Genomic DNA, 25,132 nt, shown 5'->3' on the forward strand with positions numbered 1-25,132 from the left:
TATATGCTTGGTTGGTATGCAGTATGTCCCATGATCTCTTCAGTACATATGTATCTTCTGGTCTAAGGAGGACAAATGACCAGTAGTTTAATCATTTATTGATAAAGCGCACACTTAATGTAGCTCCTAAGGTGCGCGGAACCCGGACACACAGCTTTGGCAAAGAAATAGCTGGCATCGCCGCCCCACACTTGTGCCCCAAACTAGGCTGTTGGTGCAATGGTGTGACCATGCCCCCCTTCAGACTTAAGTACCCCTTGCCTGATAGGGCATGCACAAGAAACTTGCGACCTACACAAGATGCCTGCCTCTTCCAGCCCTCCTGGTCCTTGGAGACTGTGGGGAAGGGGGCAGCAACAGTCTCCTCCTCCACTTCTGACACCTCCTACCTCATCGCCAACTGCTTGGACTCTCCCTCTTCCTCCAGCCCTAGCTCATGTCCCTTGGGTAGCACAAAAGCTCATATATCACCCGTCCTCTCCCCTGGGTCAGCCTCTGGCCCTCTTGCCTCCGCAGGAAGTTCCTGGCAGTATAGGTGAATGTGACAGTTTTGGTTTCTCTCAGTTTCTCATTCTTTCCAAGCTCAGTTCTTCACATTTTCACATCATGAAAATTCATAACCCATTTTAGTGTGAATCTGCCCCAATATGCACATATTTGTCTGCAATTTCGCCTAATGCACATTTTGCAAAACAACTTCCCTTTATATACTACATTTTCCCATGTTGTTTTCACTAATAGATATGCATGCGTGCGTGCACACACGCGCACACATGGGTGGTCCACTGTGGTCTTTCTCTCAAAGTTTCAAGGTCTTTTTGGCAGCCCTCAGCAACATTTGATGTTCCCCCACAGCCATTGCACTGCCTTCCCAAAGCCAGGTAAGCAAGGCACTGGGCTTTGGGAATGAGGCACAAGGGCTCTGATGGGGTCCTAGAGTCCTCCCACCTCCTTCCCAAAGCCAGCACCTTGCTTACTCAGCTTTGGGAAGGTAGAATGAGGGCTGACAGGGGGTCAAATGTTGGCCTTGTTCCCCCATGTGCACAACAAGGCAGTGTGAGGCCCATAGGCTTCATGTCAAAGTACCCTTGTGGCCCACTTGATATGAAAAGTTGGGACACACACAAAGAGATATATATGCCCACTTTGCATATACCTCTTTATACGCGTCGCATGGTTGGAGAACTACATTGCAAAATTTGCAGAAGTGAGAATTTTGAGGGACAACTGCGTTTCGGTTTGTGTGTGGCTTTGGGAAATGAGAATTCTTCAAGTTTACCGTAAAACATGATCTGAATCAAATATCTTCCCCATCCCTTTCAAGGCACAGTGGGGCCCCACCCAGTTTGGGAATCCCTGAACCAAATGCAACCATAGCTGAGTGGAAGGATCCACACAGAGGTTCGATCTGTGACATGTCCAGTTCAAAGGATCAGGCAGCAGATGATAGGAAAGACTTCTGAGCCTGCAGAGCTGCTTCTAGCCAAGATTGATGATATGATGATATGGATGAATGAATAGTCTCACCTGGAATATACAGAGAGCACTTTTCTATTTTGCAAGTATGGATTGACTTGTTGGAAGGAAGGAAGGAAGGAAGGAAGGAAGGAAGGAAGGAAGGAAGGAAGGAATAGCAGATCTTTCCCATATGATCCGATGGGGATACTGATCTCGATCACCAATGAATTGTGTTGATAGGTGGAGCGCTGTGCTGGCAGTGATGCACCATATCTATCTAAACCTCAGCCTTGCTTGTCTCCCAGTACAGCCAGATCATCTGTACTGCCCGCTCAAGTTCTGCTGCATTTGATTGCAAACAGCAAGCTATAATACAGGCCCAGCCGCTGGCACCACCTCAACACAGAGGGGAAAGAGTCTAGGAGTAGTTCCTGATCTCTGCTAGTTCCAAGAGGATCAGTGCTTCAAGGATGCATACTGGATGCTCTCCTCTGATTCAGAGTCTGTTTCAGAGTCTACATAGGTGGGGCAAGGCCGTGGGCCCAGGTTCACCAAGGATGAGTAATGCAGTTCCTCTTCACTCTTGTTCACCACATTCTCGTAGTCAGGTTTGGTGTCTCCCTAAAGCAGAAGGAGATACAAGTTGAGGGGAAGGAGTGTAGCTTAGTGGTGGAGCAGAGGGTTTACTCTAAAGGCAAAGGGTCTCAGATACAACCCCTGGCATCACGCAGGGCTGAGAAAGAACCCTGGCTTCAAATTCCAGAGAGCTGCTGCCAGTAGATCATGGGTAGGTATCCTCCAGATGTAATTAAACCCCAATTCCCATCAGCCCAAGCACGCAGGACCATTGGTTAAGGATGATGGGAGCTGTAGTCCAACAACATCCAGAAGGCACTCAGTTGGGGAAGACTTCTCTACTGTGTTAGAGAGACCCAGGGTTACACTGAAATGAAAGTCCAAAGAAGGTCAATAAATGCCCATTTTTCAAAATGCAATATTTGAATTGAGTTGTATGGGGGGATCTCAAAATGTTGCAATTTGCCTGTTTTGATTGGATAACTGACTGAATGAATGAATGCATTATATAAACTGGAGTACATTTCATTGCATGTCATCTACCAACTTTCATACGTCAATTGTTGGCTAGTATATTGCAGAAGCAAAACTGGTGGCAGCTGCATAACAACTGTCCTGTGAGATGCTGTCAAATAGTGACCTCTGTTGCACAGCTGAGGCTAAGATCAAGTGTAGTGTAGTGTGTAGAACCTGTAGTCCTTCCGATTCTGTTGGACTACAGCTCCCATCATCCTTGACCATTGGGTGTTCTGGCTGGGGCTGATGGGAGCCGGAATCCAAGAACCTCTGCATCCTTGCTCTAATACTTATAGAATATCACAAATGGTCAAATATTAGCTGCTGCTAGATTATAGCTGTTAAAATCATGCCTAATATCAAACAGTGTCCGCTGCTGCAGCTTTGCATTGTCAGGTACTATCTTCTGCATGCCAGATGCTGTCAGAATCCCGACAGCTGCAGAGAATGTCCATTATCAAAATCTGTAGAGAAGAAATGCTGACAACAAGGGTGGTGTTTGTTTGATGTTTGCAGCACACACATAGCAAGCTGCCTTCTACTGAGTCAGATCACTGGTCCATTTACAGTGGTGCCTCGCAAGACGAAATTAATCTGTTCCGCGAGTCTCTTCGTCTAGCGTTTTTTTCGTCTTGTGAAGCAAGCCCATTGGCGGATTAGCGGATTAGCGCTATTAGCACTATTAGCGGCTTTTAGCGGCTTTTAGCGGCTTATCGGCTTAGCGGATAAACAGATAAGTGGCTTAGTGGCTTAGAAAAGGGGGGGGAGGAATAAAACCCCGCAGGAACTCGCAAGACATTTTCGTCTTGCGAAGCAAGCCCATAGGAAATTCGTTTTGCGAAGCACCTCCAGTACGGAAAACCCTTTCGTCTAGCGGGTTTTCCGTCTTGCGAGGCATTCGTCTTGTGGGGCACCACTGTACTGTACTTCAGTGTTGTCTGCAAGTACTGTCTTTCCAGGGTTTCAGACTAAGAATCCTCCCCAGCCCTCCCTGGCCCTTCATCAAAGCCTAGCATAGAATTTGCCTTGCATGGCAAGTTCAGCATCTCCAGGGCTGGAAGAGACTCCTGTCTGAAATCCTGGGGAGCTTCTTCCAGTCAGAATAGACCAGGGGTAGGCAACCTAAGGCCCGTGGACTGGATGCAGCCCAATCGCCTTCTCAATCTGGCCTGTGGACGGTCCGGGAATCAGCATGTTTTTACATGAGTAGAATGTGTGCTTTTATTTAAAATGCATCTCTGGGTTATTTGTGGGGCACAGGAATTCATTCATATATTTTTTTCAAAATATAGTCCAGCCCACCACATGGTCTGAGGGACGGTGGACCAGCCCACAGCTGGAAAAGGTTGCTGACCCATGGAATAGACAATACAGAGCTAAAAAGGCCAATAGTTTGGCTAGTTTTAAGGCAGCTTCCACCCAAAGCCTTGGAATATTTAGTAGAAACCACCTACACATTTTTCAGGGTGCTCGCTGCAAACTTAAGGACTAACAGCTTGGTTTTTTCATGTGTTTTTTAAGGACCACAGTTTTTCATGATACTACATCTGCACTCCCACCCAGACAAGCTACAACAGGTATCCCTATGCAGTTGCTAAAACTTTCACATTTTGGATTTAGTGGTTAAGCTTCCTGGATGCAACAGAGCATCTTTCCCCAACTCAGTGCCTTCCAGACATCATTGGACTGTAACTCCCACCAGTCCCAGCCAGAATGGCCAACATTCAGGGGTGGTGAGATTTGTACATAGCTGTCAAGCGTCCCTTATTTGGCGGGACAGTCCCTTATCCCAGCACCATGTCCCGCTGCTGTCCCTTATTGATGATGTCCCTTAAATAAGCCACTGAAGGTAATGGAGCCCTTTCTATGTCCAGCAGTGCTTTGTCAACAACAAATTGTTGCTGTTTTTTTGTGTTGAATATATGCTATATGGTAATTTATGGACCTAACAGGTATCTAAAGCCATTTGCACGCAACAAAATATGTATTTTATCAAAGTAATTGTTGATCCCTTATTTTGGCTGCTGATCCCTTATTTTCGAGGCTGCTGGTCCCTTATTTTCAAATCTGTAAGTTGACAGCTATGGATTTGTAGCTTCATTAGAAGTGCCAATTAATACAGATCTAGGTTTGTTTCCCCCCCCCCCCATCTTCAGGGCAGGTCTTCCGCATGCTCCAAAACTTTTATTAAACAGTTGCTTGACCAGACTTCAAGAGATTTCTCTCCTCTCTCCCGTCTCACCACTATGGCAAGGAAAGCCTCCTTTACCTATTGAATTTCTGCTTCTCATGCAGATAGCAGAAGGCACTGGCATACTGTAATGATTTTAAAAAGTAGCACAGCTAGTAGGAGATGCTGTTGACAGTGCATATCCCTGGGGCCATGTTACGCTCTGCAGAGATTCTATCTGGGCCTTACAAAGGAAACACATGCTCGTCTTTTTTAAGAAAAATGGTTTTCACTTCAAGGGTGACGATTTCTTGTAAATTGCCAACAAGTGGGTGGGACAGCATAAGAAACCAGAAGCTGAATCAGGACAGCATGGCCCTGTGCATTAGCAAGCCTGATGATATGAGTTTCAAAGCAAATTAAAATTAAAAAAATAAATGGTACCCACTCAGTTCAGTTTTCACTTGTCCTAGAACAAATGCCATGAGCAACAAATCACTATGAAGGCAGTTCATTATCTATCCAGAAGTGGATTACCTGGGAAGGTTAGGGATGATTTACCTTTCTCTCGTGGTTGTGACATTAGCCCAGCTAATTAAAGGTATCTGGCATTTTATTTTGCCAGATTCGGGTGCTCTTTGTTTTTGAAGGTCCTTTAAAACAAAAACCACCTTCTCAAGTTGCTTTACAAAAACAGGGTGGAATTAAACCTGACTTTTTCATGACTCCAAAGGAGGGTGATACTAAGGCAACTTCCCTAATCTGATGTTCTCCAGCTGCTTTGGACTACAACTCCCATCATTCCTAATCAGCATGGCCAATCATCAGGCATGATGGGAGCTTTAGTCCAAAACAGGTGGAGGGTACCAGGTTGGGGGAAATTGCATCAGGGCTTCCCCTGTTCTGTTCTTCTCACCACACACCTATTCTACAGCTGACCACAAAGTTGAGAAAAATATTCTAGTGACAGCTTGAATTCCCTGTACTAAACTGAAAGCCGCAATTCTCTCTCTCTCACTCTCTCTCTCTCTCTCTCTCTCTCTCTCTCTTTAATATATATTTAATTTTCTGTTTTACAATTTAAAATACTCATTTTACACCCTTGAGATATCCATGACTTCCATTCTTCTCTTTCCATGGTTGATTTTGCATATAATAAATCCCTGCACATTTTACAAAAACTATACCTATCTGTGTTCCGTTATTGTGTTCATCAAAACTTATTTGCACTGTTGAATTTATCTTAATGCTGACAGCGTTTTCAGCTGTACACAGTTATTTCCCATATATTCAATACACATTTATTGAAAGCCGCAACTCTCTGTGATGCTTTAAAAGAGGCAGACATATTGCTCTTAAATCTGTTTCTCTACAGTGTGAGTCAAACTGCCATTTGCAGTCTGAATGACAACCAAATTTAGTGCATTACCTGAAACATTGGTCATGCTTGTGTTGGGACAAGACCCCTTTGAAGCCCCTACCTCCACCTTGCATGGACCAAACCTCACAGCGTTTTGGAGTTATGGGGGATACCTTAAGAGGACACCCTCTTTCCCTCTGTGAGTCTACCTCCTCACCGCAGCATCTCCAGGGTTCTCTGGTCAGTGGAGAACCTGCTAGGATCTGGGCCCCTGGCATACTTCCAACCATATGTCCAGACATGCCAACCATAGGAGATCATGGGCTACAATACTGGAGAAGCCAAGTCATTCACACATCCCATGGGATTCTGTCTTACAATGAAGATGTACCTTTGTGGGGAGCTGGGGTTTCTTTACCACACTGTAGATCACGGCATCATCCAAATGTTGCGGTGCTTTGACACTGTAAAGAATTGAAGATTCCAGTTAGAAAAGCATTCGGAGTATGGAAGAGGAATTTAGTGCTTAGGCTGTCTGAATAAAATATAGCAGCCTTTGTCAACTTTGTGCCCTCCATTAGACCACAACTCACATCATCCCCAGCCAGCATGGTCAATGGTGAAGGATGGTTGGAGTTGTAATCTACATCCAGAATGCACCATGTTGCATTTTGTTGATTTTCAGTGGGTGGATCCCTTACTGACTTTATACACTTTCCCATTCACAGGAGATGAGCAACAGAAGTACCAGATGCAAAGAAGAACCGGGGTTGCTGAGTCTTTAATCATTATGCAAACGATGTGGTTTCAGGATGGGCACATTTTCCCCACCCACCACATGAGAAGCTGTACCAACTGAAATCCCCTCTTCTACACCAGTGATAAACTCACAGGAGCTCTGGTGACCTCCTTTGTATCTGGTCCATCATAGGGAAGGAAGGAGAGAGAAAATATGAGCATTGGCAGTGTATAAAGGTAAAAGGACCCCTGACCATTAGGTCCAGTCGTGGCTGACTCTGGGGTTGCGGTGCTCATCTCACTTTATTGACCAAGGGAGCCGGCGTACAGCTTCCAGGTCATGTGGCCAGCATGACTAAGCCACTTCTGGCAAATCAGAGCAGCGCACGGAAACGCCGTTTACCTTCCCACTGGAGCAGTACCTATTTATCTACTTGCACTTTGAAGTGCTTTCGAACTGCTAAGTTGGCAGGAGCAGGGACCGAGCAACAGGAGCTCACCCCGTCATCGCGGGGATTCGAACTGCCAAAGTTCTGGTCGGCAAATCCTAGGCTCTGTGGTTTAACCCAGAGCGCCACCCGTGTCCCTTACAGGCAGTGTATAGGAAGGGCCTATTCAGTGGTGGCTCCTTGCATGTGGAAGCCCCTTCCTACTGCAGTTCATCTAAACCCATCACTTGTCTGACTCCCCCTTCTTCCAAAAAAGGCAACGTATCTACCACAGCTTCCCACAACCCTCTAGTCTGCTCCCCATCATACCTGGCATAAACAGTGCGTTCCTCGGACAAACTTGGAGGGAACCTGAGTGCCGCATAAGAAATTGAAGTTTCTGCACCCTGGTTCAGGAATCCAATGGAGCCATCTGCTCCATTTTCTCTCAGCCTGTTGTTACCATTACACAGTTTTTCTCCCTTGGCCTAAGAAACAAAGCAGTGTTTACTCTCTTGCCTAGGACACCTTCATTTTCTCTGCAGGGACATATATTCCAACTGCCTACCCACCCCTCCATGCAAAGGATGACAGGCTCCTGTGCCTTTCACGGGGTGTCCCATGTGTCACTCGGGGCTGAGAAAAGCCACCAGCTCCTGAAATTCAGAGCTACCCTGCCTCTGACTGTAAAGGTGGAACATAGTCATTGTGGCTAGTACCCACTGATATCTCCCACGAACTTGTCCAATTCTCTTTCAAAGCAAGGGGACGGCAACCAATTCCCACTGCGCCCCAGTCCCAATCACAAGGCTGGTGGGATGACTCCCACAGGTTGCTACTTGCCACAAGGGAGAAGAAGCAACCACTGTCATCATACTTGGGACTGTGGTGCAGCTTCATCTAATTTGTCCTATTAATTCATGCTGATCATCATGACTGCCAACAAAATCTAGAGGTCATTGGCTGGTCACAGAAGCAGCCATGTCACTTGTTATTTGCAAACAGATTCAACACCCTCACCCTCCCACAATGTACTGATGCCAGTGGAAAATAAGACTTAACCTTCTTCACAAAAAATGAGCCTGATCTCCGTGCCCTTCCAGTGCCGGGGTCTAATGTTTTCTTCCTGCAATGGTAGAAAAGATACAGTTCTGTCCCACTGGGGCAGTTCACCAGAAGACTACCACCACTTCCAAACCACTTCACCAAACAGAAGGTGTGTGTGATTTATAGAAAGTTGATAGGCATTATTTAAACTGTCAGATCATTGGTCAATCTCTTCTGCTACATATTTTGGAAACTGGTCTGTCTGTCTGTTCTCTACAGGTTTTCCCAGCTATCAAGCTACCGTTGCTAAATTCAGCATGAGAATTCTCAAGGTGCGGTAGTGGTTTTTGTCATTGTTAGGATGCCAAATGCCCTTCTGAATCAAGATGGCAGACTGAAGCTGGACATGGGTATGACTTTGATAATTTTTTGCCATAGGTTTGGCCACCTCTCCAGATTTCATCACAAAACTTAGCATGAGGTGTCCAGAAATGAGGGCAGGAGGCTTCATCAAAGTTTGGCTGCCAGGAGCCATTGTGAAGTAGGATGGCAAGCCCAAATGTGACTTTGTCTGGTTTAGGGCATAACGGGCCACTACACTATCCATTTAAAAAACACTTTTCTTTTCTTCTTACAAATTCCTGGACAATGCCAGACATTACCCACTAGTTATTTACAGTTACATACTGCTTACATGCCAAAATGGCTTCTAAGCAGTTTACAAGCATTAGCTCGATTATAAAATCCATACATAATTAAATGCACAATAATACAATGCCAGCAGGACAGGGAAGCCTACCTCCTTCAGAAACACCACCAGTTAATGACCTACCTGGGTCAAAGAGGCTCTCCCCACAACCACTTACCATCTCTGCACCACGTGTGACAGCAACCCCAGGAGGAAAACCGCACATAGGACACTGCCCAGGCCAATCAGGGCACGCTTCAACACAGTAGCTCTGCTGTCTACATGACACAGAAAGGGAGAAAGCACAGAATTTGCAACACCTGGCTGTAACGGCGAAAAGATTGTTGCCTGATCCCAAGCAGGCTTTTGTTCAGTTGCAGACTGAAGTCCACCAGGTTCCTCTCCTTGGCATCCATCTGCCTTGCAAGCAGTGAGAAGGGCCTGAGCTCAGCTGCAGAACATTGGCTTTGCATGCAGAAGGTCCCAGGCAGGGCTGTGTATACCCACTTTCTGAACCCCCCCACCACCGTCTAGTGCTCTGAGTGGCTGGGTTTGCTGCCATGTTTATTTCCCACAATAACTCTGACACTACAGCAGATCTGTATAGATTAGCAGTGGGGAACCTCTGGTCCTGGGCTCAAATACAGCCCTCCAGAACTATCTGTCTAGCTCTCAAGATTCTCCTTTGCCCATACTCCTTGGTCAGGTCACAATACTCTCCCAAAATCACAGGTTGTTGGAAATGCATTGGCCATTATATCCATGGATCATCCTTCCACAATAATTATCAACATACAAAGGATGGTCATGCAGCTACTAAAACAACATTGTGCAAGGTAGAATTCTTGACCTGCCATTAATAACTACTCTAAGGTTACCAGACATCCCCGTTTCCCAGGGACAGTCCCCGGATTTACAAATCAGTCCACATACAAAATCCTATCATTCCTATTGAAGTTGAAAAGTGTCCCTGGATTCATTGGAAAAAATCTGGTAACCTTAAACTACTTACAGGACACAGTGATGCCCATGGGCGGTGACTCCTGCTCAGAGATGCTATTAGAAGTTTTGCAGTGATAGGATCCTGACTGGTCGACCTGGATTTTCTTAAGCTGAAGTATCTTGGAAGTTTCCTGGAGCCTCTGTTTGTTCCAGTACCATGTGTAAACATCAGCTGGTGGAGAGGCTTCATTATCGCATCTCAATGAGATACTCATTCCCTCAATGATAGCATCCTGGGTGCTCAGGAGTAAATGGACATTGCGAGGCCCATCTGCCAAGAAGAAAGGCAGGGAAGATACATTCAGCACTGTCCAGTATTTGTCTTAAGGCTCTCAATATGACTCAAGGGTGGCTGGTGCCCTTTGGGGCTTATAGGGCAGAAGACAGAGAGAGACCAACAGTAGGTGAAGCCAGAGCTATTGAGAGGCAGATCTAACTTTTTAACTTGAATTTTGCCCTCATCCTTTTTCCCTGCTGTGTTCTAGAAAGGAAACAATGAAACTCAGGAGGATGGAATGGACAGCTCTGGTTCTAATTAAAAGGCAAGGGTTGAAGAAAAGATCTTGGAAGCTTGTCCTCAGCTAGAAGCAATGCTTGGAGGACAGGCAGGGTGATGTGCCATTTGGTGGGGTGGGGATGCTGCCTCAGGTAGCAATGGCTGCCTAAGCAGACCCCACCTGCCCCACGGCCCCAATTTATAGGGGTGAAGTGGGGCTGGTATTGACCCTGATTTCAGGTGAATTCTCACTGAAATTGGACAAGCTCTTGTGAAGTGCACAATATCTTGCATGGTTTCAGGCTAGATCTCACCCGAAATTGGGGAGATCTCGCCTGAAATCAGCACTTCTCCACCAGTGAAGGAAATGGCAGGGAGGGTGGTGGAGGCAGCGGTGCCAATGGCAGGGCAGAGTGACACTTCCCATTTTGACTCAAGCAGCGAGAATGGATGGGCCACCCCTGAGGACAGAGTCAGGGAATCAGGTACTTGGGGTGGGGTCCTCATCAGCCATCTTCAGGACTCTCTCCTTTCCATACTCACAACGGACACTCAGCCAAACTGGTGAGGACTTTGCTGAGCCTACTTGGTTGCTTGCTGCACAATAGTAACTGCCAGAATGCTCAGGGGTCACTTTCGGGATGGTCACCGTAGAGTCCAGCTGCAGCTGTTGCCCTTCTTTGTACCATATGTAGGTGAGCTCCTGGGGGTTGGCATCTCTCACTTCGCATCTCAGCTTAACAAAGCTGCCTTCTTTGATCAGCCCCAGTGGTTCTCGCACAGCTTTCACATCCTTGGGACCAACTGCAGGTGGAGAGACCAAAGGCAATGTATCACATGAGGTGCCTCACCTGCCCTCGCACCTGAACACACACACAAAACCCGCCACACGCACACAACAACCGCTGAATACAGATTCCTCTGCAGTAAATCTGAGTGATCAACCTCAATTTTCAGCTTGAAAAGCACATGCCTGCTGCACTCAACAGCCCTGCTTTTGGCAGTTGCCTTTTTTAAATAGTGCCAACAGTGGGTACTCACCCCTTGAGGAGCATCAGAAAAAAAATTCTCCAAAATCCTTCTGCCATAGCGGGTCTGCCTGTGTAAGTTGCGACTAATAATGGCTCACAATTTCTATAGGCAAGCATCCTGGCTTTTGTCATGTATAAGGCTGCTAACAAGTTGGGATCTCAGGTGTAAGATCAGTCTACGCCAAGAGGCTCTATATGCCAAAGAGTACACCCTTCTCATGATTTGGCTAAGTTATTTAAGTTCAACCTGCAATTCTCCAAACACGTAGTGGAGCCACATAGCCTGTGTGGCTCAAGTTTGCGAAATGACTGCACCTGCCTTCCCATAACCTCTGCTTGACTGGTGCATGTGTTCCAGGTCTTCCAGTAGCATTACTTACAGAGTGTTGTCACAGAGATGGGTGCAGATGCTGTACAGCTGATCTTGTTGCAAACTTTACATTTGTAAATGCTGACCTTTTCAGGTGGTGCAGTAAAGGTGTACAGTTCCTGAGTATAAGTTATACTTTCCCCTGACTTGTACCAGTAATACCATTTGTGACTGGGGTTACTGCTGCCCACAGAGCAGTTCAGTGGGACAGTGTCTCCTTCTGTGATGGGCTGGCGGCTATTAAGGATAAGCTGGACATTCTTTGGAGCATCTGGAAAATCAAATCAATGTTTTTTTTATTCCTGAGAAACATCATCCATGATGTGCGTAGTTGGGAGATGTGCACAATAATCAGTCACACACAAAATAGCAAAGAATGAGCATAAATACCTATAAATACAAATGTTGCACATTGATGAGTTAATATTGATAATCTCCAAGTTGTTTATGTGCACGGGTGCTGGTCATTTTCCAGAAGTATTTCTACATTTATACCCACTTTCCAAAAGTTAAGAGTTATATTCACAATAACATGGAAAAGGTTGCAGCTTAAAGATTGTAGTTCAATCTCTGACGTCTCCCAATAATCTACAGGGAAGAGTTACTGTGCCCACTAGGCCTGGAATCCTGAGTTGTTTGTTTCTTTGAATAAAGAGTTAACTTCACTGACATCATGTGAGTTATTACTGACCAGCTCCTGGCACCTGCCCTGACAGAATCACTACCCAATTTCCCAGTCCCACTAGCATGATCAGCATCATTCAAATATCACCAGCAGAAGCATGGGAGCAGTCAACACACATGGGCTGCTAGTCTGCCGCACTGTGGATGCCCCCAAGTAGAAATTATGTAGGAGCAGGTGAGCAAGAAATTGCTTATACTGAAAATGCAGCGGTGGCCTTGCACATTCAGATTTACAGCCTTTAAAAGGAAGGGCCATAGCTCAGTGGTAGGGCATCTGTCTTGCGTGTGGAAGGTACCAGGTTCAATCCCCAGTATCTCCACACAGGGTTAGGAGAGTCTCCTGCATGGAACTTTGCAGAGCCATGGCCTGTTTAGACAACATAGAACTAGATGGGACCAGTGGTCTGACTCTGTATAAGGCAGCCAACTCTGTTCTTAACTGAAGGATTCAATGGCCTTAATTCACTCCACACTAGCCAGCAAAGGAGGATCATGAACATGGAGAACATCAATAGAGGAAGGTTGGTGGTGCCCAACTCTCTCCATAAGCTCTAACCAGAGAATAAAGGATTCACCCTCCACCTCTGCCAGCATGGTATTCAAGGGCTGTGCACAAGCAGGATTGGGACAAGATTCACTCAAGGTGGCTGGTGCTACTATCCCAATTCAGCTTGCAGAAATCAAGCAGAGCTGCTCGTTTATACAAACAGCCTTGCTTGACCTCTCATTGCATCCCAAGGTAAAAGCTTCAGGACAGCCCATAGGAATCAGGCCAAAGGCCCATCTCACAGTGGTCAATAACCAAGATGCTTATGGGAAGTCCTTAAGCAGGACATGAAGACAAGAACACTGTCCCCACTTGAGATTTCCAGCACATAGCCTCTGATGGTGGAGGGACAACAAACCTGTCATGTCCAGCTGCCATTGATAATCTTCTCCAGCAAATACGCCCAACTGTCTTTTAAATTTGATTATGATGTGCCACATACTTTGCATGCAAGTGGTCAATATTCCTGGTACCTCCAGGGTTTTTATAAGGATCAGGTGGCAGCTGATGCAGAGCACAGCTATGACCCTGCCAGTCAAAGTCCAAGCTACAGACCCTTCACTTCCTGAAACTGAGGTTACTTACACTGAACGTCCAGGGTGACGGATGAGGATGTTGAATTTCCAATGGCATTGCTGGCTATGCAGTAATAGGTACTGGAATCTCTGGATTGGATCGCCTCAAAACGCAGCTCCTTGTCAGTTCCAATTATGCCAGACTCGCTATCTTTATACCAACCATGGCGGTTGGTGGCAGGATTCCCTCGGGAAGAGCACCGCAAAACCACGTTGTTCCCTTCTTTGATTATCCCTGGTGGCATGTCAATCTTCACATCCTTTGGTGGATCTGGGGTAGAGATATTAAGGACACTGAAATCAGGACTCTTGTTTCAGGGCAAGAAAATGTGTGTGCTTCCTTGGGGGACAAGAGAACTGTGACAGAGTAACGTGTGTATTCAGGGATTGGTGAAGGTAGCAAAACTGGCCCCACCATATGGAAGGGTGAGTCAGCCCACTCCAGCAGAGACATTTTGGGATACTGTTAGAAGACAGATCATTACTATGCTGATGGTGACTGTTTTTGGCATCCACCTGTCTTGAGAGACAACAGCCCGTGTTTCCGGGGGTTTAGTCAAATCGCTGCGTTAGCAGCATCCAAGTGAGCTCCATATGGCGCGAGCCTGGGCAGTGGGTATGGAGGTCCTGGCTGCCCAGAAGAGAAGACCCCATTCTCCGACTTGCTTGTGTGGCCCACAAGAAAGCAGAGCAATATGTTTGGCACCAGCTTGGCTGCAGGAGTTGCTGGAAGGAGGCATACATGGCACCATCTAACCATCATAGAGACTCCACTCTGGATCAGAGTTTTCCTTCTCCTAGATGGGCTACCTTCCCAGGGTTGATGAGCCCATCTGCCCCTCACTCTCCTCTATAGCAAGTGCAGAAACCGTCTGCTTGACCATTGGACCCACTTTGGTCTCATCTGTTCAATCTGCCACAGCCTGTCTTCACACACAGGGGAAGTCAGAGTATGACTACACTTTTATCATCATCATTCACCACCACCTCTGCTACCACCGTGTCAACAGAATCACTACTACCCCCTCTATCATCATCATCATCATCAATCAATTAATTGGTGGTGATTATGATGTTTACTGCTGTAGTATTAATTTGGCCAACCATTATTTATGTACAGTATATATTTTCATCCCACCTTTCCTCCCAGGAGCTCAAGCTGCTGAGTGTGGTTCTCCACCTCCCCATTTCATCCTCACATCAATCCTGTGAAGTAAGCTAGGCTGAGAAATGGTGACTGGGGTCCAGGAACTCCCAGTGAACTGCATGTCTGAGTGGGGATTATAATCCTGCTGCTGAAGATCCTGGTCCAGCATGCCACATTAATCAGGGTGAGTCAACCCAACCCCAGGAGGAAGATTTTGGGATAGCATTAAATAATTTTCTCATCATATCTGTTATTTCGCATTTGGGGGTGCTGGGAAAGTCCACAGAAAGGTGTTCAGATACTGCAATTCGGCACCTATGGGGTTAAATGAGCCATGTCTATCCTTCCTCCAGACCCAGCCAGCCACCAGCCAGCCCTGGTTGCAACCCTGCCCATCTTTGAAGAAGAGAAGAGTTTGGATTTGATATCCCGCTTTATCACTACCTGAAGGGGTCTCAAAGCGGCTAACAATCTCCTTTCCCTTCCTCCTCCACAACAAACACTCTGTGAGGTGAGTGAGGCTGAAGGTGATCGGACTTAAGATTGTATTCTAAAGGTACATTTTATGCAAGACCAATGATGCAGGTTTACAAACTATATTGGTTTGTATAGAATTGGAGATAAAGAAGCTTTTTCCTGTTTCCTGTCCTGATAGTCACACAATGCATGAAAATCAGAAGGAGAAAGTAGTTCTCTTCTGAAATAAGAAAAGTCCCTCAGAAGAGGAAGGAAGAGGTGCGTAATGTCTGTAAATCTTGATGGTCATCATTCACCAGCCCAACAAAGAAACTCACACTGGACATTGATGGTCAGTTCTGAGCTATCTAATCCAACTGTGTTTTCAGCTGTACAGCGATAGACACCAGAATCTTGTTCTCCTACAGATTCAAATTCCTTTATTGGGCTCGTCCATTCATATTTCCGCATATCCTTCCAGTACCATTGGTATGTAACTTCAGGGTTGCTACTGTTGACTGTACATGCAAGAGAGAGTTTCTTCCCTTCTCGGACTGTGATTCCAGGCATAGCGCTCAGCTTAACTCTTTTGGGACTATCTGAAATAAATAAAATATGGAAGTCATAAGTACCATCAGAAAGTGACAGCTGCTGCAAGGCTGGAGGTCCTAGAATATACTCAGGGACCCTTAATTATAACCCCCTCCCATCTTGCAAGGATCCCCTCACATTTTGTACTCAATAACAGACATCCTTTCAAATGTGACAATCACATGCTTCTTGCTATTGTAAATGCCTAAGCCAAAGCCCACCATCCCCCACAAGATTCAGAGTTCAGACAATGGCTTTTCAGCGGAACAGAATCTTGTGCAGTTCAGGCGGAATATCTTTTTTCCAGATTTCCCCCACATAGCCCAGTTTCTTTCTTTTTTTTTAGAATAATTTTTATTATTATACATTTTATAAATTTCCATCTGATTATTCATTTAATCCCACATACAACAAATTGTAATTATTTTTTGACTTCCTTCAGCGTCTCTGACAATCATCCGTAGTTAAACCTTTAATGCACATTCCCTTCATCCCCCCTGAATACTCACATTTCACATCCAATGTCATGGCGCTCTGGGATATCTCTGTCCCACTGTGGCTTTTTAGAGTGCATGTCAGCGTTTTCCCGTGATCCTCCCAAGTTGGAGTAAAACTCAGAACAGTCTGGACTTTTCCATCTCTATGGGTTGTTTTTTGGGAAGACATACGACTCTCCTCCAAGCCGCTGAAAGTCAACATAATTGGCTCATCGGGGCAGTGGTAAAATACCCAGCAGGTCACTGTCACTGGCCACTGTTCTCGGATTTGTGCCATTTTGCTTTCTATTTGGGGTTTGGGTGGTGACACTGCATGCAGAAAATTAAAAAGGGAAATTCCAAGTCATTGGTCAGGCAAAGCTGTAGACCAGAGATGGAGAACTTGTGATTCTCCGCATGTCCTTGGACCCCAACTCCCATCATCCTCAGCCAGCATGGTCAGGGGTGATGGGGGTTCTAATCCTGCAACTTCTGGAAGTTTAAAGGTTCCCCTCCCTGATCTAAAAGGAAGCTGTTGAGCAGATAAGAACAATGATCATCTATCCAAAAATGGCAAGAAGCATCCAGGCCTATTTTGAACCCCTTCTGTGATGCTGCATGTTAGCATAGTTATACTGCCTCTGAGTTGATATTTGTCAAATGGACATTTGCAGAAATGATTTTATTCTTTTTTTGTAGAACTTGCAGAGGTGGTTTTCTTGATCTGAAGTTCATATGAATTTTTTATTTTATTATTTAAAGCTGAACTTGTGTATATAGTATCCCTATATTTAACTTGTATGCCAATTCGGGGCCTTCAGGCTATAAAGCGGATTATAAATTTGTTACATAGTAAAATAAATAAATAAATATTTGATTCTTTTTGCAAAACCAAGTGCTGTGAAAAACTCAGCACTAGATACTGGCAAGGCAAATAAGAACACAGTGCATTGTATCTATAGTAGTTAATCTACTTAGGCCCATTATTTTCATTGGGTCTACTCTGAGTGGACTAACGTTTGATGCAACACAATGTAGCTGATGAATGACACATTAGTTTCACACAGAGATATGGCATGGCTGCCTAGCAAATACATTATTAGTGTCATTGAACAAACCCTTAGGAGGGGATTCCAGAAATGTTCTTCAGTTACCAGTCTACCCATTACTGTTAGTCTACTCTTGAGATCCCTTCCAGTTCCATAATTCTTTGATTCTATGACTCCTATAGGATTATAATTACAGCATTAGAAAAGTGAAAGTTTAGGACTCTACCCGAAGACCTATTTATTGAACGTTCATCTTTATAGTGGTATCTCGGGTTACATACGCTTCAGGTTACAGACTCCGCTAACCCAGAAATATTACCTCGGGTTAAGAACTTTGCTTCAGGATGAGAACAGAAATCGCGCCGCCGCAGCACGGCAACAGCAGGAGGCCCCCTTAGCTTCAGGTTAAGAACAGTTTCAGGTTAAGAATGAACTTCCGGAAAGAATTAAGTACTTAACCCGAGGTACCACTGTATTTCCTTGCATTAAACTTACGCAGAGTATATCCTTGTTGACCATTTGTTCTGATTTGATCACAGGGCAGTTATGCATCTGTTATTTATATTGATTTCTTTATGAGGTATTTACTCATCTTCCCACATTAGTCATTTGCTCACCCCACACATTTCAGTGCATGACCCTGTCACTTGCCAAGCTACAGAAAGGCTGATTCTTTTTAAAAGTGAATTCTTGCACTAGGGCAACAGAGCACTTAAAAGAGCATAAATCTACATTTGTGGTATGCACTTGAATCTCTCCCACAGAACAGTGACAGCCTGGAGGTGCCCTTAGCTTCCAGACTACTTAACCACTTTCGCAAGAGTGGAGGACAAATCATCTCTGAAAGTTTCTTACCGTTAACATTAACAGAAGCAGCAGCAAACCACTTGTCTAGACGACGATTGTTTCCAACGAAGCCAAAAAATCTTGCTCCATATGTGCCACTGTCATTTTTCTGGAGATGAGAGATCTTCAGGCTGCAGTTTCTGCTGTTTAAATTCCCAACAAACCTCACCCGATCCAGAAAGTGGGGACTTGTTGGAGTCAGGTAGTTCTTTGAGGTCGAAGAGCCATTGTATAACATGATACCAGTATAATCTTTCAGATTGTCTTCAAACTTAGGGTCAAAATACCAAATCAGGAAGAAGATGTCAACCCGAACTTTCCTATATGTTTGCTCGATCTTGCATGGAATCAGAATACAGGATCCTTCCCACACAGCCAGATTATTCGGTGCAATAGTCAACATATTTTCCTTACCCAAGATACCTAAATCAGAGAACAACATGTGATATTTTGCTCAGCTGCCACCATGCATTCAGAAGGATGGTGAAAATGATCTGAAGGCAGTGCTCTGTAATCAAAACTAAACTAAACTTCTGACTACCTCTCCAGACTGGTGGCTTTTTAGCAGGAATATTCTGAAACATGTCAATAGCAGTGCATTAGTGGGAGATTTAAACTGGACCATCATCACATCATCAGAGGCACTTTTAGGGTGGCAGGAGTGGTGTGGTCTCACTGAGCACTGCCCTGCAGGGGGCATCAAGACACGGTTTCAGAATGGAGCTACGGGGGGGGGTGGAATTTTAGTGTCGCAAAGGGCACTGCTGAAATCTGAGAGCCCAACATCCACCACTGCCTTCTCCTCATTCTTTTCTAAAGACCAAAGAGAACAGTGGTGCTTAAATGAGACCAGAAGCCCAATTTGCTTTTGTTGGCACAAATCAAACCAGCATCACAATTGCATTACCTGGAAGGAAGAGCAGACAAAAGAAGTTCCTCATTGTGAATTCATGCAAGGGCCAAATCTGGAAGCAAGGGGGTGGAAACGGATTATTGATTCATTCAGTAACAGTTATTTACCATCAAAAATATATTCCCAGAGTCATAAGAATGTTATGGAAATGTGCTTTTATGCACCTTGGTGGAAGGAAGAGAACCTGTCACAAGCTCTATTCCTGTCTATTGAGCTTCTTCTCCCATAGTACTCCTATGGGAAGGGCCGTAGCTCAGAGACAGAGCACATGATTTGCATGCAAAAGTCCCAGATCCAATGCCTGTCATCGCAAGGCATGGAGAGATTCCTACCTCAAGTCCTAGAGATTTGCTGCCAGTCAGTAGGCAATATTGACTTGAATGGACCAATGAGCCCGTGTGGTGTAATGGTTAGAGTGCTGGACTATGACTTGGGAGACCAGGGTTCAAATCCCCACTCTGCCCTGAAACTCACAGGGTCACCTTGGGCCAGTCACCATCTCTTCCCCTTACCTACCTCACAGGGTTGTAGTGAGGATGAAAGGGAGGAGGGAACCATGTGCACCACCTTGAGCGCCTTAGAAAAAGAAAGGTGGTATATAAATGTAATAAGTAAACAATAAATAATGCCAATGGGCTGACTCTGTGTATGGCACTTTTCAATGTCCCTAACTACCAGGAAGACAGCCGTCTCCAGTAAGCATAAAGGATGGAATACAAATTCAAATCCATTATGTTCACAGGAGCCAGAAAGTTTTGCATGCTGCTGGGAGTTGTCTTTGAATTTCATCCTTGCTTTCATAAACAATAAAAATCACCAAACTAGTACAAAAGAAAATTAATATTTTGTTTCTTTAAGCAGATTATTGGGGGAGGGGTCACCAAAGCGACTCCCCAAACCGCTTTCTGCCAATCAGCTAATGTAGTGCCCTTCCTATTTAACAGTAGTGTTTCCAGAGATTTCAATACTTGTTGTCCAATCACTATAGAAATTTCTGCAAAGACCACAGTCCAAAACTCTGACACTTTGTCCTCCACCTGACCTTAAATTACCTCGGCTCCTTATATCCTCTCCAACAGGATCTCTAATTAGACACCTTCGTTTGAAACAGTCTCATAGCAGTCTTATACCATTTTTGCATTATTTTCAATGCATGTTCTCTCATGGTAGATAAAATGGATGTCAATGGGAAACTTAACCACATAGAAGTCCACCCATTGTCTTCAATCAAAATATTCCACTGACTTCCACATCCATTTCAGGCCTTCTGCAGAGCCCATATCAATGCTCAGAAGTAGGATATAAATAGGAGACACCAACCTCTCCACTTCCCCCTCAGAGCTCAGAAATACTAGCTTGATCTGCATGAGAGCAAGCAGTGGCGTAGCGTGGGTTATCAGCACCCGGGGCAAGGCAAGTAATTTGCGCCCCCTAACCCATGGATTTGCGCCCCCTAACCCATGGATTTGCGCCCCCTAACCCGTGGATTTCCCTAACCCCCAGATGTTGCGCCCGGTGCGGCCGGCCCCCCCTGCACCCCCCACGCTACGCCACTGAGAGCAAGGAAGCTTCTTAAGAACATTTCCAAAACAATGCGGCTATATTGCATACAGAACTTACAATTCTAAATAAGGAGAAACCAAAATGGACCAGTTTCACCAACCATAGTGAACATGCACTGAATTTGCCTTGCAAAATTGAAAGCACCTTTTCAAACTCCTGCCTGTTTCGATCTGGCCGCTGACAGCTACTGCTTCTCCGGCATGCTGAGATGCTGCAGGAAGTACAGTGAAGCTTGGATCAGAAGACTTAGACATGCCAGGCCTTGTGACATCCCCCCTATGAGTGCAGGGCAGGGCAGGGGTCTCAGGCTGCCCCATCAGCTGTCCATCTTGTTTTACTTTGCCATCAGCCCCATCCTGTCTCTGTCTCCTCTTTTTCGCAGAGGCAAGACTCAGCAGACTGAGCTGCTCTACTAGAGTTCATCCTCCCCTTGCAATAAATAGACTTTGCAACCTGTATGCCTGCCCACCCCAGTTGTAGCATCCCTTACAGAGTCAGGCCATCAATAGGATGTGCAGCTATACCCTCCGACATTCCTCAGATGAAAACAGGGACATTCTATTTCAGTTTCTTTGCTTGAGCATTTCCTCCTGATCAAGTACAAAAGTTATTAGAGGAAGCAAACAAAACTGAAGTATTTTAAGCTCAGAAAACTTTGAATTTATGTATTGCATTTGGGAAAGCCGGGGGGGGGGGGACAAAACCCAAATCAATAAATACAACTAACTATGTGTGCATATACACACAAAACATGAACAATAAATGCAACATTGTAAAAATAAATCTTCTTCTTCTTTGGCGATCACTCGTAGCCGAGTAAGATTGTCTTCCATAGACACAGTTTTAACAATGAGTTGGTAAGTGACTGTGGAGGCCAATTCCGGACCCACATGTCCTTCCACAGTGCGGACATTGGTTTCTTGGGCCGGAGTTGATCACAGACAGACAGACAGACACATGGGTGAAAAGAGTTCTGAACCGAATTCAAAGGCTGCTTGTGGTTAGACCTCCCTAGGGTTGGGAGCGAAGTTTGGTTCAGTCTATATTTTAATGTTCAGCTACCTACTTCTCATTTCCTGAAATAAAGTGTTGACCAAAACTCAGCTATCCTTTGGCCGTTCTCCAAATGCACAAGTCTTCCATCAAAGAAAGGTAAAGGTAAAGGTACCCCTGCCCGTACGGGCCAGTCTTGACAGACTCTGGGGTTGTGCGCCCATCTCACTTAAGAGGCCAGGGGCCAGCGCTGTCCGGAGACACTTCCGGGTCACGTGGCCAGCGTGACATCGCTGCTCTGGCGAGCCAGAGCCGCACACAGAAACGCCGTTTACCTTCCCGCTGGTAAGCGGTCCCTATTTATCTACTTGCACCCGGAGGTGCTTTCGAACTGCTAGGTTGGCAGGCGCTGGGACCGAGCAGCGGGAGCGCACCCCGCCGCAGGGATTCGAACCGCCGACCTTTCGATCGGCAAGTCCTAGGCGCTGAGGCTTTAACCCACAGCGCCACCTGCGTCCCTCTTCCATCAAAACGCCCATTTAAAATGCACATGGAGGGGGAAGTATGCATTAAAATGCATATATTGGTAGGAATGACCACATTAAAAATGCTTTCTGTTAGGTAAATTTGCTTGGAAAAATGTATCTATAAGGCAAAATGGCATACAAAGGTGTACAATTTTTAAAAAAGATACTTTAAAGGAAAAAAGCAAACGAATGTGGAAATGTGGCAAACCAAAAATTAAGATAGGATACATGAGAAATGGAGTGAAGCCAACTTCAACAAATCCGACTACCGCATGACCTCCCACCAATCTTTCTAACACATGGGCCAAAGAACAGTTTGTATTACCTGTGTAGCTGTATCTTTAAGTGAAGGGAATGGAAGGGTTTCCCCACCCCCAGCCCACCCTGCTACACATTTTGACAGCATGATACTGGATCCAGATCGGAACCCAAGAGGCAGGGAGGAGTGGCTGTTAGAAGGCTTTAACTGTTTGCTTCAAATCTCAGTCAGAGTTGAGAGTCCCAAACCTACGCAACTGAGATAAACAAAATCTTGTTTTACTTTGCCAATTGCAGGTGAAGAGAAGCCACAGTGGGGGGTGAAGGGTTAACACTGCCTTGTTTCCTGATTGGGTCCCCCACAGTGACAATCTGTGTAAACAAACACACCTGCATTGAAAGGCACAGCTATGTAACATTTACATCTCCTTTACAGGGTTTCTCCCAGCAGGGAAGTGATGGGAAATGTTTCCCCAACTAAAACCCTGTACATTGGGCTGCTGTCTGGAGGAGACAGTTTGCCCAGGGACCTGCCAAACCTACAGCCATCCCTACATGGATCACAACTGCTAGTTGCCTTGTTCACACAATAGACTGAACAGAGGTGCCAGCTGCCTCTACACAGTACAAGGGTTTGCATGAAACAGTTTGCATGCGTTGATTTGCAAAGCTCCACTGTTGTGTACACAGACCCGACTCCCATTGAACATTAGATGTGAATATCTGTGAGTGTGTACAGCTCAACTGCCTAGCTACACAGATACACAGATTGTACCCTTGCTGTGTGTCACCTGCGAACACCCTTGGTGAGACATCCCCTTATGGGTCATTCATCAAAAAACCCTTAGAAGATCAAAGCTCTCAAGTAAGAGTTATTTCCCTAGGAATCATTCATTTGTATTCCTACCTGATAGTGAAGATGCAGGCGAAGGCTGAGGAGCTCAGCTTAGCTGTGTTAAGAGTGCCCTTTCAGGGCTGAGTGCAGCTGTTCAGCCAAGCTGTGATGGCCCAAAATAACAATAAACCCAGCAGCAACTAAGGCTGCGCATCTGTCACAAGAACTTCCCTCTTTCTACCCTGAGCAGAAGATCTGGGGGCATCTGGTTCTGCTGCTTCAAGCTTGGCTGAGTCTCTGTGGTTCAGGGTGAGGTATTTTTGTTAGAAGAGTAGCCTACCCATGTTGCTGTGAGTTTGATACCGGAGCAATGCATGGCTGGTCAGCAGGAACCCCTGACAGCAGAGGACCATCCAATGTTTCATTTAAGGAAGGGGTGGGCCCAAACATCAACTGCAGGCATCTGCCGGATTTCATGTGGGTGGCAAGAAGGGGGGGGGGGTGGAAGAAGGAAAAACAGGGTAGCAGAGAGAGGGTAGCAAACGTATCTCCATAGTGACCAATATAACATTTGTAGGCTGCTTTGCATAATATTTTGTGTTTTAGCTAATATTATTTGAACTCCAGTTAAGATTAAACTGCTTGTGTGTTAACTGGTTTAATCCTCAAGCTGTATGTCATAGTTTAAATGCTTTCTTTTCACAGTATTTTAAAACTGATGTGACCAATATAACAATTTTGGAGCCTCCAGAATTCCATACCCTCCAAGTGTCCCTATTTTCCAGGGACAGTCCTGAATTTACGGAAGCCGTCCCAGTTATTGATTTGATCCCCGGATGTCCCGCTTTTCTTTAGAACCTCCCTATTTTCATGGGAGAAATATTGGAAGGCATGGAGTTATGCGAACCCCAAGCCAAGGAGATGAGTAACTTTACAACCTTAGATGACATCTGAAGGCAGCCATGTATAGGGAAGTTTTTAAATGTTTAGTGACTTATTTTGTTTTCATATATCTTGGAAGTCACCCAGAGTGACTGGTGGGTGGGCGAGAGGCAGAAATGGGAGCAGCAAGGAAGGTAAACACTCACTCACCTTTCTGTTTTCTCTGTATTCTCCAAGACACATGATCAGAGTTCAAGGACACATTCCAGCCAAGCAACAACACTCAGGGGGCAAAGTGTGTTTGTGGCTGGAGAGAGCTCTGAGGGAGAGATAAAAACACCCAGGAAGGCTGCATTCAGCCTCCAGGCCTGACATTCCACATCCTAGTTAAAGACCACAGTGGCAGACCCATGTCTTCAAAGACAAGTCTACAATTTAACTACAACTGAAGACACCAGAGGGATGCAAGTACGGGATATAGTGGACCCTTTGCCCTAGCCCTCCTCCCTTTACTGCTGGTCAAACACAACTCCCACCCCCAATTCTCTTCCCCAACTCCATTTGGGCTCTAATACTAAAGGCGATCCAAGCTGAAAGGAAAAACACCTTCAGCAGGAGTGAAGGGTGCACAATATACAGGGAGATGGTCCCCTTGGAATTGCAAGTCTGCCTGAATGAACCATTACTACTTGAGGCTTGTTTGGAGCAGAGTTCAACTGGAAGACAAGGTTGTGGAGTGGCCAGATGAAAGTGCAGTTGAGGCTAATGAGGCTCCTGCAATTTCAAAAAATTTGTAGAAGAAGGGTCAGCATATTGGCTGTGTGACCTGGTCATCTTTTTGCATCTGCCACCCCCCTCACTTATAGGCTCACTCACAGTATCTCAATGCTGCTGAGCAAGGGAGACTTAC

The 25,132-nt window shown here is 45.5% G+C and overlaps 1 protein-coding gene across 2 annotated transcripts; it reads right to left on the minus strand.

The window, feature by feature from the left end:
* Nucleotides 1–81: 81 nt before the first annotated feature.
* Nucleotides 82–23,707, minus strand: LOC307221480 (B-cell receptor CD22-like). 2 transcript variants are annotated; one of them, XM_079985965.1, is made up of 14 exons: nt 23,413–23,707; nt 19,159–19,216; nt 18,261–18,674; nt 16,390–16,686; nt 15,628–15,888; nt 13,697–13,957; nt 11,891–12,151; nt 11,023–11,283; nt 9,994–10,254; nt 9,160–9,259; nt 8,309–8,372; nt 7,577–7,734; nt 6,472–6,544; nt 82–2,079 (listed from the first exon to the last, which is right to left on the minus strand). In XM_079985965.1, exons 2-14 carry the CDS (start codon nt 19,190–19,192, stop codon nt 1,915–1,917), a joined length of 2,610 nt encoding a protein of 869 aa, XP_079842091.1. In that variant the 5' UTR covers nt 19,193–19,216; nt 23,413–23,707; the 3' UTR covers nt 82–1,914. The 2 variants fall into 2 exon arrangements, with proteins under 2 accessions (XP_079842091.1, XP_079842092.1); XM_079985966.1 differs by lacking the exon at nt 11,891–12,151 and having other exon boundaries at nt 23,413–23,706.
* Between the last annotated feature and the right edge of the window lie 1,425 nt (nt 23,708–25,132).

Source organism: Podarcis cretensis (assembly GCF_951804945.1).
Source record: "Podarcis cretensis genome assembly, chromosome: 8".
In the NCBI taxonomy this organism is placed as follows: domain Eukaryota; kingdom Metazoa; phylum Chordata; class Lepidosauria; order Squamata; family Lacertidae; genus Podarcis; species Podarcis cretensis.

Bases quoted from the DNA above. Each gene is read 5' to 3' on its own strand.
- LOC307221480 (XM_079985965.1), bottom strand. From the start codon at position 19,192: ATGAGGAACTTCTTTTGTCTGCTCTTCCTTCCAG. The intron at 10,255-11,022 runs GTGAGTATGGAA...TCTTCTTGGCAG, and splicing joins AGTTTGGCTGAGTGTCCGTT to ATGGGCCTCGCAATGTCCAT. The intron at 9,260-9,993 runs GTAAGTAGTTTA...TGTGTCATGTAG, and splicing joins CATGGGCATCACTGTGTCCT to ACAGCAGAGCTACTGTGTTG.